The 15484-nt window shown below is 34.7% G+C and overlaps 1 protein-coding gene across 3 annotated transcripts in view; it reads left to right on the forward strand.

Annotated features, from left to right (window-relative positions):
- The window catches only part of LOC307060006 (recombining binding protein suppressor of hairless), a gene marked incomplete at its 5' end in the record, with an annotated part of 114164 nt that overhangs the window by 87754 nt on the left and 10926 nt on the right, over positions 1-15484 (forward strand). For all 3 annotated transcript variants that reach the window (XM_079714323.1, XM_079714324.1, XM_079714322.1), the window contains 3 exons: positions 1682-1777; positions 8720-8885; positions 13117-13291. In XM_079714323.1, coding sequence (XP_079570449.1) covers positions 1682-1777; positions 8720-8885; positions 13117-13291 — 437 coding nt within the window. The remainder of the gene's footprint in view (positions 1-1681; positions 1778-8719; positions 8886-13116; positions 13292-15484) is intronic.

Here is a 15484-nt window from a genome sequence, read left to right on the forward strand (position 1 = left end):
TTTTAGAGAATTTATTTGTTTCCTGACTACCATTTATTAATTACAAGACATTCAGCATGGTATTAACAATACTTACCTTTTGGATTATGAGGATTAAGTGAAATAATGCATTTATTCAGGGCCTGGCACATAGTAAACACTCAAGAAATCTTAGCTACTATTGTTTTCTGTGGCTGGTTTACTCCTCAGCCTGAATCTCTTATGTACCCAAATTTGCAGGGTCATTCCTGCTCTTCCATACTTCTCTCCCTGGCCCTGGAATGCCTTACTCTTTCTTCCTCCCACTTACTGTGACTATTCCTTTTCCTTCAGAAGTTAGCTCTTCTAAGAAAATTTTCCTAGGAGTGGTCCTTTATCACCCCTCCCCTCCTTTACATAGGCACTTCCTATTGGAGCTCTTTGGTCATAGCTCTATTTGGAACATGAATCTCATTACAATTTGTTTTCCAAACATTTTTTGCTGTCTTTACTGGACTTTGAGCTTTGTTTCAGTGGTAAGGAATAATGTGCAATCTGTTGGATTCCAGTGTTACCATTCCTGCCTTGAGCCAAAAGGTTTTCAGTCAGTAAACATACACGCTGTCATCTCATTTAATCCCCACAACCACTCTTTGTTATGTCACAGCATTATTGTTATTATCAGATACAGAAACCCAAGCTAGATGAGGTTAAGAGATTTACCCCAGGCCACTTAGTTTCAAAGTGCCGGAAGTCTAGAATTCCCCATGTTTAATAACTTACTACTATTCTATAGCTATCCCCTATACATTTGTCTTTTACTTATAAGTAAAAATACCATTCAGTTTATTAAAAGTTTCTTGATGATTGCCTTTGAAGCACTTTTGCTTTATTTTGTAATGTGTTAAACATCTCAAGAACTGGGATTCTACTGATTCAGAAATGTAAAGTTTGATCTTTGTATACCTTGTGTTCTTTATACTCTATTATATTGCTTAGCAAAATAATTGGGTGAATAAATATTTTTAAGACATTGAATTTTTTATACACTTGCATAATAAATAGATGGAGTATTTTGTGCTTGAAATAATTAACATTGTATTTTTTCCAAAATTTAATTGTTTTTCACTAATTTGCATTAGCTTTTATTAACTTTATGTGTTTAGTGATATCCTTGAGAGTAAATTATGTATCTGTATATAAATGGTAGCCCTTTCTTAGTCCTTTTGTAGGGTTGTTACTTTAATAACACGTAATAATAAATTTGTATGACCTAAGGATTTCTTATGGCTTTGTATTCAGTAAAAAATACTCATTCTAATAGCTGGAGGAGAAGGGCTAGTGGTGGTAGTGAATCAGATTATTAAATACAAAAGTATTGCATGTCATTAATTTTATAAAGGGTTTAAAGCCTAATTAGCAGTGTACATAGTGATTCTAGTTATTCTCTAAGTTGTAATTGTGGTTTAATTGAGTTATGTCATAAATTCCAAGAGTGAGGGACAGCTTCTTTCAAAGAACAAAGAATAGAGTTGAAGATGAGCAGTATGTATTTCCCCACTGTATAATATTCTTTAAATTTAGTTCATGGGTTTGTTTTGCTTTATTGTTTTCATTTTTGGAGTTGCTTGTTTGAAACATATTCTCAAGTATTCTCATTACAGAGCATAGTAATACTCTGAATCTTACCCCTGTAAATGGTGATATTTATATTTTATTTTAGGGAAGCTATGCGAAATTATTTAAAAGAGCGAGGGGATCAAACAGTACTTATTCTTCATGCAAAAGTTGCACAGAAGTCATATGGAAATGAAAAAAGGTAAGATTATTGTTTTTCTGGTAGGTAATTATGGCTAATAATAGCTATCATGAATTTGCAAGTGATGTATTAATATACAAGTAAGAGGATGGTTTCTATTGGGTTAATTTGCAAGTACAAAATGAAAAGTAGGGGATTTGTCTCTATTGAAGAGGGAGAAACAAAGTAAATTGTAGCTTATTTAGTAAAGATCCTCTGGTTAAATCCGTGATTTCACAAAATGAAATAATCCATAGTTTTTATTTGGGGCTGCATGGTGTTCCCTAAGTATTTCTGTGATACATTAGCTCATTCAAAAAGTAGCTTTCCTTTCGGTGGAAAATGCAGTTTTATAAAGAAATGTGACCCCAAAAGTACCATTTTAAAAAGAAAAAGGCTTAAACAAACCCCCAAATTGAATTATGGAGTGATTGTGAAGAAAAGTACTCCCAGCCCTCTCCACCCTGACCCTGTGCCTATTCAGGTTAAAAAAAAAAAAAAAAAGCAAAGCTGAGCTGGTACTCATACCACATGGAATGTGGCACTACAGAAATGACCAATAAATCAGATTAGCCAAAATTAAATTATAATAGGGATTTTAATATTTAGTGTTTGTCTTAGTATTTTTTTAATTTCAGCATTTTTGGTATATAATTGTGGATTTTTGTTATTTGTTTTTTCACTTGGTTCCTGGAATTTTCTTGTTAATAGTTTCTCAAGCCTTTGTCTTTCAGACAGCATTTTTGTGTTAAGCATTTTGTGGACAAAGGCTGCTTATGGGGGAAGATGAAAGATTTTTTTGGATTGGCTAGAAAGGCACCAAAACTGAATTGGGAGAAGGAATGAAAACTCAGGTTTGGGTGTTGGATTGAAAGGAATGAGTGGAATCTTAGAATTTGTGAGATAAAGGAGATCTTAGCATATGCATGAGAGAAGGGAAAGGTAGTATATTAATTTACAGGCTGGAGGAATTTTAAATAGTCTCTTTCTCAAAGTCCTCTAAATCTGAGCTGAAAAAAAGGTGAAACTATTTAGTTGATAATGTTATCCTCAAAGAGGATGAACAGCTGAAAACAGCATTTAGGACTCATACTGCCAAGTGTTCTTTTTTAGTTATTCAAGTTTACTAAATTTCTGATTACTTTACTAATGGAACTTAAATCATCTGATTTAGAGTTAAATATGTAAAGAAGTTGGTACCTACAGTTTGGGATAAAGAAACCAAATCGAGATAGTGACCCCTTTTGCATGAAGTTGGTACTGGAAATTCAGGTGTTCTGCCCGCTCTTCCCCCCTCCCCCCGCCAGTAATGAAATCACGTGTATATAGGAGATTGTTTCCTTCCCCCCCCACCAAGCAAAACAGCATAAGTCAGTACCCTCATTACTTGAGATGGGTCTAAAGGGTCAGCCTTGTATTTCATAGTGAATCTGAAGAAGGAACAGCTTCCCTTTATCCAGTCACGAGCTAGACGTTGTTCTGGAAATGCCTTACAAATGTCTTTAAATTTTAATCCTCAGAATAATCTTGTAAAGTAGGCATGCTTTAATCCCCATTCTGTGAGTGAGGAGACTAAAGATCAGAGACTTTAAATATGCCCAGATTCACTTTAGTTAGGAGTTGATAAGAGCCAGGATTGGAACTCCTGGGTCTGTAATTCCAAATTTCATATTTTTTTCATTTCCCTAGTTTTCATAGCCTTGCATTTTGTGTTTGAGTGTTAATTATCTACAGCAAGGCTTGAAGATGGAAAAACCTAAAGAACCTGAAGAACCTAAAGATGTCTAAAAAACACAAACTTTGTAAACTTCACTTTGTCTGGGATTCTCTTTTTACCATTAGCAGAGTGAGATTGGGCTGAATCTAATGAAGATAGGAAAACATATGTTCGTTGTATAAGCTGCCAACCTGGGCCGTGTTGCTCAGTTTAATACAATTGGATTCATTTATTAACTCATTTATTCTTTATTTCTCACAACCTGTTAGGTTCCAGGTACTGTGCAAAAAGCATCTTGGATGGGAATTTTAAAAGTCACTAAGTCATTTAATACTTCGGTGGATAACTGAGGCCCAGTGCAGATAAAAGAAGGGGAAGAGCTACTCAGAAAATTAAGAGTCCAGATAAGGTTCCTGTTTGTTAGTCACTGTTGAAAATACAAAGCTATAGTGGTTTATCAAGTTAAAATAGGTGATTTAATGGTTAACTTATTACAGTTGCCCTTATTTTCAATTTCTTTCTATTATTTGGGGTATAGCCTGGTGGGTCTAAAACCCCAGTCAGAGGAAAGCTCAAAGAATCTAAGCTTCTGACTCCAAAGAATGAAAAAAAAAAAAAAAAAAAAAAGATGAAAAAGCCAGAGTAACTACTTTCCTATGTTTATTGTATTATTAAAATTTCCAGAAGAGACATGCACTGGTTTTACAGTAAAGGTAAAAACCTATTAAAATTACTTGATTTTAAAAAGGTATTAGTCGTCAGGGGCTGCTAACACAGGTCAGCCTCCTGGATGACTGGCAGGGCTTCTTACTGGAAGAGGTCTTGTCCCTTACTCCTTAGTGGAGTGCAGCGGAAAGAGAAAGATCTGCTTTCTTTCTTGCATTAGGCATGAGGTAACCTGGGGACATGACCACAGTCATCTTGGCTTACAAAATAACTCCAGTGAATGATGCTAGAAATATTTGGGTAGGAAGTTTTATCCTAAAATTTTAAATCATTCTCAGGATTCACTTTTGTGCCTAATGATGAATATTTATTTGCATAACGTATTTGGTATCCCACTTAGTATGTTAGTGGCTAGTTTTACTTTTTCATCGAAGAAGGTCTTTTCAAATTGAAAAATAAACTTAAAGAAAAAATTATTTTGTCTAGAGGCAAATTTCTATTAAAGATATGGAAATGCCATTAGACATATTAACATTTCTTCAACTTTGTGTTAGGGGAAGTATGAATAATCATCAAAGGGTAATGATTCTGCCAAAATAAAAAAATGTAAATGATGTGTTTGGATTTTGTCTAATCTTATATATTGGGCTAAATAAAAAGGCTTCTTTGAATCTGTAAGGTATTTTCCAGACCTCATCTCAGGATATGAGGAAAAAGTTGTTGAATCATTCTCTGAAAATAAAGACTGACTGTTGAACTAGGAAATGAATGAAATCATAAATGTGTGCATATCGCCATCAAGTGGCAAATAAAAGCATTGTTTGTCATAGTTGCTTAGATTAGAAAATAAAGGCACATGTTTCATAAAGTGTCCTTTTATAGCAGCTGTTAAACTCCAAAAGCTAGCCACTTGGTCAGACTTTTCACTGAATGTTTGGTACATATTGACCAGCTGTCCAAATTCAAAGAATCATCGATTCACATACACGTTATAAGGGTGTATGTTAATTTTTGTTTTGTTAATTAGGTGGCATTTTTTCCTTACCCTCCTCCCTTTAATTTCCTTTCATTTGTCTGTAAATTTTTTTGTATTGATGCTTATCTTCTATTTGATTATTATATTACTACTGAAGTTTCTGGAAATGAAGATTTGATTCATTAGCTGATTTTTAGGGAGTGACAATATTGGGATGTTTAAAATATGATTTCATCATCACATGGTAGAAATAATCTTAATGTTTATATTGGATTTGCTATTTTCTTGCATCACAGCTTTCTTGAATAGTTGTAGAGTTGATTAAAAAAATAAGGCTAGTTCAGAGGCAGTTGAAGAATCTTCATTTTTCTTACATTTATTACAAGATTGGAAAGCACTTTCAATATAGAACCTAGGTCAGTGTTTTGAGTGGTAAAGAATTTCTTGTCAACCTGTCTGATTTTTATGCCCTGTTGGTTTCTTGCCATTTTATCACAGTACTCTTGAGAAAACCAGCACTACATTTGGTACACTATAGTAAAACACAGCTTTTCAAATTTTATAGCTGATATACCAACTTACTAAGGAGGCTTAACATCTGTCAATAAAATACTAATAGTAGACAAGCTTCCAAAATTGATGCCTTCTCAACTTCCTGATAGTGTGCCAGCTAGATATTTGAATCTGTGCCATGGTAAGTATTGGGTGGTTCCCAGCATTAGAGGCCAGAAAGATCCGTGGTGCAGACTTGAACTGAGCCAACTCCTGAACTAGCCCAGCTAATCCAGGCATCCCTCCAAACTTGGAGTGACCTGGAACTGAGCCCAGTGCCTCGGCTGTGACCTCTATGTCCATGGTGACAGAGAGTATACAGGAACAAAGGCTGCTCTGATTCCTTTCTATTGGTTTAGATACATATGAGAAGACCCCAGAAGATTTTCCTCCTAACTCAGCCTGACCCCTTCGACCTACTAGGTCTACTTCCCCATTACTCTGGCTTCATCTCCTGTTGTTTTCGTCTCTGCTCCAGCCACGCTGGTCTGTTGTTTCTCCGCTGTCCATTATAGTCCTTTCTACTTTGGAGCCTTTGCACTTGCTATTCCCTCTTCTGAAATGCTCTTACCCTAGACACCCATGGCTTTAGGTCATGACTTAAAGTCATCTTCTTAAATAGGCTTCCTCTGGCCACCCAGGTCTTCTACATTTTTAAGTACCCCTTCCCTGCTTTATTTTTTTCCCTCAGTACTTACCATCAGCTAACAGAGTATATATGATATTTTAGTCACCTAGCTTTTTAAAATTGTCTTTCTTATTAGACTGTGAGTTCCATTAGGAAAAGAATTTTTGTTTGTTTTAACTACTAATATATTCCCAGTATCTAGTATAGACAAGGGGTGTAATAGATTTTTGTGAATTAATGAAAATTAAATAAACCCAGTTCACTTCCTATAAATTGTATGTAGATTGCCTCTAAAGTAGTCTTTGGTAGAGTTGAGCAAAAAGTAGGTGCCATATATTTTGATTCAATTCAGCCAATATTGTAGTAGGTGCTGAGGGGGAGGCAAACAAGTAGACACTACTCTACTACCTTTATTTATTTTTTTATTAATTTTTATTGGAGTATAGTTGCTTTACAGTGTTGTTAGTTTCTACTGTACAGGAAAATGAATCAGTTATACGTATACATATATCTACTCTTTCTTAGATTTCCTTCCCATTTAGGTAACCACAGGTCACTGAGTAGAGTTCCCTGTGCTACACAGTAGATTCTCATTAGTATACATAGTAGTATATATATATGTTGACCCCAGCCTCCCAATCTACTACCTTTAGGGTGGCCTGAAAGCTAAATCCAGCATGATGGTATCTGTGTGTATGTACGTACACACACATGCCTGTGTACAGTTCTTTCGTGCTTTATTTTTTTAAGTCTGTACATTGTTGGCCTAAAAAGTGTTAAAAAGCATAAATTATTTGCCACATTTTAAAATTAGGAATTTCATGTAAAAATTGATTTCAGGCAACTATGGGGAAGTTGGAGGATGTGGCCAGCACTAGGCCTCCACGCCCATAGTTCAGCCCTGTGAGTGGGTGGGTGAGTGTATACTCACATGCTTGCTGTTCCCAATTGTTTCCTTGTCATCAGAGCCGCACAGCTTTGGCTGGTGCTCTTTGCAGTTAAGCTTTTTTTTTTTTTTTTTCTTACAGTGGGCTTAAAAGATTAAGAAAGAAATTTCTATGCTTATAGCTATACAAAAAGTGGGAATTACCATGAGGGCTGTGTGTTTCAAGAAAGAAGGGAGGGAACCTACTTCTTTGGGTAATTAAGGGATATTTCTACTTATTTATTGTACAGCTGGTCCACCCATTTATATTACTTACCTGGCTGCTGTTTGAATTTACTTGGCTACTATTTGAGTTTTCAGGCCCCTTGACAAGACATGACATAAATGTTTTTTAAACTTTATTTTATTTATTTAAAAATTTTTTAGCTGCATTGGTTCTTCGTTGCTGCTCACGGGCTTTCCCTAGTTGCGGCAAGCGGGGGGCTACTCTTCATTGCGGTGCGAGGGCTTCTCATTGCAGATGGCTTCTCTTTGTTGTGGAGCACGGGCTCTAGGCGCACGGGCTTCGCACAGGCTTAATTGCTCCGCGGCTGTGGGATCTTCCTGGACCAGGGATCAAACCCGTGTCCCCTGCATTGGCAGGTGGATTCTTAACCACTATGCCACTAGGGAAGTCCTGACATAAATGTTTTAAAGTATGTGTAAGTCAGTGTGTGATTGAGCAAAGGACTTACACCCTACATAAGGACTGGATTGATGGTCTGAACTATGTAAAATGTGGGGCCTGCCTGAGCTAGGCTTTGAAGTAGATATTTTGTAATTAGTAAGAGAAGATTATAAGGAAATTATTCTAGGTGGGAAGAATTTGTGAGGGCGGGTTTTTGGCAACTAGCAAAACAAATCTCTTGGTTGTCTGTGAGTTGAAAGGATACAGTATATTGTTCTTTCAGTCATCCACATACAGCAGGTGTTCAGGATGTAAGATATATAGTAATTCAGTGATCCATTTTGCTTTTAATTCTTTTACTTAGTTGTATTAGTATTTCAAAATTTTCTACTTTGGGCATTGCTCTAATTCTGTTTTCCAGGTTAATTACCAAATGAAGTTAAGAGTAATATCCATACCAAGAATGTCATTAATTAATGATATATCATTTGAGTAGACATTAATCAGTAACTGCAGATTCTGTGATGGTATACCATGTTTTGTATATGTTAGAGTACTTTGGATTTGTTGAACTGCAGTAGTTCAAAACTCTGAGCTATGTGAAAAGAGATGTTCCCTGCTCTAAAAAATATCTAGGCTAAGTGAATGCGTAACATCAATATAGATGAACCTTACCTGAACAAATGGAAGTGAAAGTCCTGATTTCTGTGCTGTGGATATGATTATTTGCATTACAAAAGACTTCACCAAAATGTTTCATTAGGAGCTAACTTTGTGCAGTTCAGCATGATTTTGTATTCATGCGTTTAAGAAAAGGAAATGCTTTCTTGAATGTAATTGCATTGTGGTTTTTTTCCCCTCATTGTTTCAGGTTTTTTTGCCCTCCTCCTTGTGTATATCTCATGGGCAGTGGATGGAAGAAAAAAAAAGAACAAATGGAACGCGATGGCTGTTCTGAACAAGAGTCTCAACCATGTGCATTTATTGGAATAGGAAATAGTGACCAAGAAATGCAGCAGCTGAACTTGGAAGGAAAGGTAAAGAGAACCATGGTACCAGAATGCAGTTTTCTTACTTGTATTTGTAGTGGTGATTTTTTTTTCCTTTTATGGCTATTGGTAGCACTCTTTTGAATATATAAATCAGAACCAGAAATAAACTTCTCAGGTAGCTGTGGTTTAGTCATGATTCATGGAGCCTGAGCTATTGACATCTAAAGGTGGCACACAATAAGCTTCCTCAGCTTGCTAGCAGTTTTAGCAGGCTGTGAATCAGATTTCTGTTGGGGGCCAGTATAGGAGGCTAATTGCTCATCCATCTGACAGGGGCATGATAGTCAAACAACAATGAAAATACATAGTTCAATAATGTTTTATTCTACTCATTTAATCTTAGTCTTATACTAGAAACAAAGTATTATGGGTTATAAACATCATAAATGTTTTACTTAGCTTCAGTGTAGAACAGAAATATGCTGTGGAGACAAGAACAGCCATGATTACCTTTACTCAAACTTTTAGGTATTTCCTTTGATTACTTTACCAGGGAATAAAATTTATGAGTTAGTTTTACTAATTGTATTTTATGGATTTAGAAAGCAGTTATTTCAGTCTGTACCTTTAGTTTTCAAAAGTAGTTCTTCAGTGACTTAGCATTAGCTATTACTTTGTTTGCTCTTGATATTAAAATTTGAAAAATGGTTATTTCTGATTTCAGTGACCACATGAATGTCTTTTAAAGTACTGCATAAATAGCTGTTTTCTCATTCAGTAAGTCTTTGTTGAATGTCTTAGTGTTTGCTGTATTGTAGCCGACACTAAGAATGGGAGTTTGGAGGGCAAGGTTGAGGGTGGTGAGCTAGTGGATTTGTACTCTCATTCAATTTTAGTCATTTTACAGATAATGAGCACTGAGAATAAGCCTTAATATCAGCCTCCTTCAAATTTGAGTATGTTTATGTCATTTGTATCTTTATATTTTTATCATTAAGGCTTGTCAACTATGTATTTTAAATTAGGTTTGGGATAAAACTTAACTACAGTAAAGGTTGTTTCATCTTAAAATAGAGCAGTGTAAAATATTTCTGAATTATGACCCTTGAGCCAACGTAAAAGATATGTTTAAGTAGTGGGTTGAACAAATAGGGCTTAGTCATGTCTCATCTATTTTTCTGTTATATAGAAAGTCTTAGTGATATGTCTCTAAGCTGTACATCTATACATTTGGAACTGTGAAAGGGAATTAGATCAGATAGGTAGTAAGAAGCCAGGGATTCTAGCTACCATTGTATATAATTGTGTTAATTGAACTTCATTGCTTGCTTTAACACTTCCAGCTTCCAGCAATTTTAAGGGAGGTAATAACAAACAGCACCCCCACTTGCTTTTCTCAGCATAGGCTTAGTACATCTTTCTTCAACTTCTGCCATTATATCCTTTCCCCAAGCCCTAGAAATTTGCAGGAGAGAATACCTGAGAGCTTGAGCATTAAATAGTACTTAAAATACCTACTTACAGGGTAGTACAGTGTCTGTATGCCAAAATTATGTGTTAATATTTAGTTATAATGAAAAATGCTATTAGAGAAGTCTATAGAGAATAAAACTGGTTGAGAGTCAGCAGAAGTCATTCCAGGCAGAAAGAACAACATAATCATATGCTTGGACCGTCAAGGTACAGGAACAAGGTAAGTTTGGGTCCAGGTAGGCAAAGATGGACCAAGCAGTGGGATAGATGCTGAGCTTCAGAAAGAGGCACTTTGGTCCTATCTCACTTAACCTCCATTCATTTAAGGTAATATTATTTTCTTTCAACAGCTTGTTCATTGAATGGTACAATTAGTCATTATTGAAAAAGGAGGGATTTTATTTTGCATTATTGGGTATTTGTCCTTATTTTAATCTTCATTTCAACAAAGTTCTAGTATATGCAGCCCTTATCTTTATGGTCATGACATTTAACTATATGTTGGTAATATTTTGGATCTGATGTTTTTAATTTGTTAACTATTCATTTCCTCAGTTTTTGTCTTACATAGTTGGAGCTAGGTAAGCTATGCAACATGAATTACTTCCCTAATTAGCACACTTGTATTTTTATTTTAAAGAATTACATCCCCTACACCTATGTTGCTAGTATTATTTTGTTTATATAATTCAAATTCTACAATTCAGATATTTCCATAAACTTTTGTAGCATTATATTTGGTATTTCTTTTTTATTTCAGGGCAGATTTTTTTTCTTGCCTGAAGATCTTGTCTTCAGAAAGTTGTTCTTTAAGTTAAACTGTTCATTGTTTATAGACAGATTTATTATATGCCATTTTCTGTTTTAGAATTTTATTAGCTAATTTAGCCTTTTGGTATGATGAAGCAAATGTAACTTCAGTTTTTATTTACTTAGTGTCTTAAAGCCGTAATAATACTCTTTCTGAATCAGTGACTTGTCCTTTTTTTTTTTTCTTGTGAATTTTGAGTAGTTTGTGGTCAGTAGCTTTATAGCTTTTAAAAAATAATAAATTGTATCTGAGATAGCTTTATTAGAATTTTTTTGTGGATTCAAACTACTCACTTTTGTAATTTGGGGTATATTTCCTTTCCTTGCAAGGAGATATATGTATGTTTGCTTTTTCCAAACAAAATAAAGCCCTTTGAGTGTCTGTGTAATGCACCCAATTTTCTCTGCTCTTTTTTCCTTTCCTGTTTGCCAGTCTACCTTATCATTTATGCTAGATTTCAGTATTTTCTCTTTTCTGATATAGATCATATCCCCTAATGTTAAAACTCAAATTAAGTGATCTCATCATTTTTAAGTTTTGCCATTAGAATTAAATTGCTTTCATTTAAATACACATTTTATTTTTGTTCCATGGGAGTACTCTGCTTTAGTGTATCAATACCCATCTTCCTAGACTTTGTCTTACGTTGTAGAATAATTCCATAGTTCAGGCTTTATTTGACTTTCAGAGCGTTTTAAAGTACGGTAGGGCCATGGTTCAGCATCCCTGAGCACTTAGAGATCCTGGAGTGAAAGGAGCTGAGTGAGTGCAAAGACTGTTGTTTTAATTTTTCTTATTACTATTATGAGCTTTATCTTAACTTTGCCTTGTGCAGAACAAAGCCTCTCAAAGCTTTTATCACCCTTTTGAATTTATAAAAACTTAATTGAGTAAAATATTCAAGACGGCACCTAAATTTTCTTATATAACTTTGCTGTTGAGAAATGAAATAAAGTATGGCATGATTTTTGTTCTGGTACTAAAATTGGCTGTGAGTAATATTTTAAAGATGAAAAACCTAGAACCCATTAGTTGTTTTCTAAATGAGTGGCATTTGCACTACTTTTTAAAAGGAATGCACAGCAGAGGTAGTCAAGAAACTTGTTTAGCTTAATTTTAAAGTAGAGCAATGATTTTTAATATATATATATATATTTCAGATTTTTAAATACTTAAGCTGTACTTGAGCATTATGTACTCAATCTGGAAAAGGAGATCAGTAAGTTAGCCTCTTCCCTCATTCACAGGGATCAAGGGAATAGGAAAGATTTTAGAATTGTCATATATAATTGAAATAGTAGCATTTCAAAATATCTTTGTTGTTTTGCAAGTGCTATAACTCTTTAATACTATCCTTTCAGTTACCAGAATTTAATTTCTGGTAAACTGACATAGTACCTTGCTGCGTTTGTTTTCTCTAGTACCTTTAAATTCAGTTCTTTTGGTGATGCAATAGGAATTATCCCATTGGGCAAAGTGTTAGCTATTTCAAAAAATATCGTTTTCCTCAGACTCATGGGTGGTTACTCTAGTGTTCGGCTATATAAGAAAAAACATTGTATACACTGTTTTGAGAAGGATCAGTGCTAAAATCTTTTACATAATTTAATTGAGTTCTGATAGCCTTCTTTATATCTTATTTGCAGAAAGGCAGTCATGGAATTTTTTAACTGTAAAATTTTATTTAAAAAACTTACTGCTATAACATTGGTAATTCTGTGAAATAGGTGTAGAGCTGTATAAAACAAGAAAAGACTATTTTTTAAAAGCCTTTTTGAGAGGGGAAAACACAGTGTTAGTATTTTGTAGACTTGATAAGGAAGACTTTGTACTTTGTTTTCAGAGATCAGTACTTTTCACAGTTGGTTTTATCAGCTCTTCTGTGGAATTACTGCCTTTAAGTCTGATCAAACTTTGACGTGGCCATACTGAGTTGTAGGTACATAGCTGACAGGGTTTTGGTGCTATTAAAACTTGCCTTTTCTTTCACAGAACTATTGCACGGCCAAAACATTGTATATATCTGATTCAGACAAGAGAAAGCACTTCATGCTCTCTGTAAAGATGTTCTATGGCAATAGTGATGACATTGGTGTGTTCCTCAGCAAGCGGATAAAAGTCATCTCCAAACCTTCCAAAAAGAAGCAGTCATTGAAAAATGCTGACTGTATGTATACTTGTTTTCTTTTTTGTCCTCAACTCCCAACACGAACTAATAAGACAAATTCAACTATTTTTTAAATTAAAAATTGCTTTTCAGTAGCCAGTTCATTTTTTGCAGATATTTTTGTGGTCTTTATCTGAAAAAGTCATATTCAGTTATTACTGCTGCTTTATTGTCTTTTTCTTTAATTAAAAATGGGCAATGCCTGGTGTAGGGAAGTGGTTTTTAAACAGAATTGGTTCATCACTGCCACCCAGAGTCATTTGGAGAAATGGGAGTTTCCTTTTGCTGTCACAGTGACTGGAGGGAGTAATGTTAGCATTAGGGTGTCTAAATGTCCTGCAGTGCCCAAGAAGGTTCCCATTCCACAAAGAATTGATTCACTTAGAATATCAAAAGCACCCCTTTGAGAAACACCGTTATATCAGATGGGCTTTGGAAGGCTGTCCTGAGAACCTGAACAAAAATTTTAATGTAGTTGCACTGGCAGAGACTGCTGCCTCATCAGCACATTTTTAGACTATAGCAGATAAATGCTGTTTGAATTATACACTTCAACCTCTGTACCCAGTTTTCTTTATTTTAACTTTTTATTATGAAAACTTTCAAACTTACATAAAAGGGAGAAAGTAGTATAAGGTGACCACCTGGCCTCAACAGGTTTTACCAATTCTGTTTTATCATCTCTATCACCACCACCCCTTCCTCCTCCAACTGCTGGAATTTTTTAATGTAAATCTCAGACATCCTGTCCTTTCAACCATTTCTGCAGTAGTGACTCTCTAACAGATAATTTTCTTTTAAACATCATTATACCCAACAACAGTTGATGGTAGTTCGTTCATGCCATCTAATGGCCAATCCGTGTGCAGTTTTATCACATTGTCTCAGAAATATCTTTTTACAGTTGTGCTGTTGTTGTTGTTTTTAACAGCTGGCTTGTTCAAACTTGGATCCAAACAAGGTTCATACATTTTAATATGTAATAGTTTCTTCTCTCTCCACCAGCCTGTTTTTCCTTCTGTGTTATTTATTTGTTGAAACTGGGTCATTTTTCCTGTGGAATTTCCATATTCTGGATCTGGCTGGTTACGTGTTCCTCTGTCTCTCATATTTTCTACAAACTGTTGGTTAAACTTTTATTTTAGAATTAGCTGATCCTATGTATGTTTATTTCTATCAGATCAGAAGTCATGTAATATCTGGTTATCCCACTTCTTGTTATGTTAAGATTGGTTATAGTAATTTGAGCTGTTGTTAGTCTAATCCACCAGTTATAAAGTTCCTCAGCGACCTTTAACCTAATGATTTTAGTAGCCCTTCATGATGGCTGTTTAAATCTAGTATTTCATTAAGGGCTGCAAAATGATGATTTTTCTAATTCTCTTATTCTTAACTTTTGCATTTGTTAGCTGTTTGCTTTAAGTATAGTCTATGGAGAAAAGCCAGGATAAGTTCTTATTTACTAATTTGCAGAATAACAATAGTATTCTTTGAAGGTGACCAATGAGCTTTTAGGATTTTGGTTTATTTGCTTGTTTTTATTTTGTTTTGTTTTATTATGAACTTAATGGGATTTTATGTAGTGGATGGTTTTTAGTCTGCTCAGTCATTATTATCATCATCATTTACTTTATATTATGGAAATTCTCAAACATACTAAAGTAGACAGTTGCATAATGACATGAAACCTCTTGTGTTCATCCTCTAACTTGCAGCAGTGATCTTAACTTCAAGCCAGTCTTGATTTATCTTCATCTGTAACCCTACCCCCCACACACACTTTGCTCTGCCCTCATTTTAGTTTGATGCAAATTCAAGACATTATATCATCTGTAAATATTTCTGTGTATCTCTGAAAGATAGGGTCTCTTGTTTTCTAATATAATTACAATACCATGATCACATAAAAATAAACATAAAACAACTATAAAAAATAATTTCTTAGTATCATTAAATACCTAGCTAGTGCTCAAATTTTAAATTATCTAAAATGTGTGGGGTGGGTTAGCCCTTTGGTTGAATCAAAATTCAAATAAGATCCACCAGATATTCTATATCTTGTGTTGACACGTCCTTGAGTTCTTTTTAATCTGTGGACTTTCTCTTCATCTCTCTCTTTCTCTCTCTCTTCTTGTAGTTTATTTATTCAAGAGACTGAGTCAGTTGACCATGAGAGATTTCCACATACTGGAA

Source organism: Hyperoodon ampullatus (assembly GCF_949752795.1).
Source record: "Hyperoodon ampullatus genome assembly, chromosome: 1".
Lineage (NCBI taxonomy): Eukaryota > Metazoa > Chordata > Mammalia > Artiodactyla > Ziphiidae > Hyperoodon > Hyperoodon ampullatus.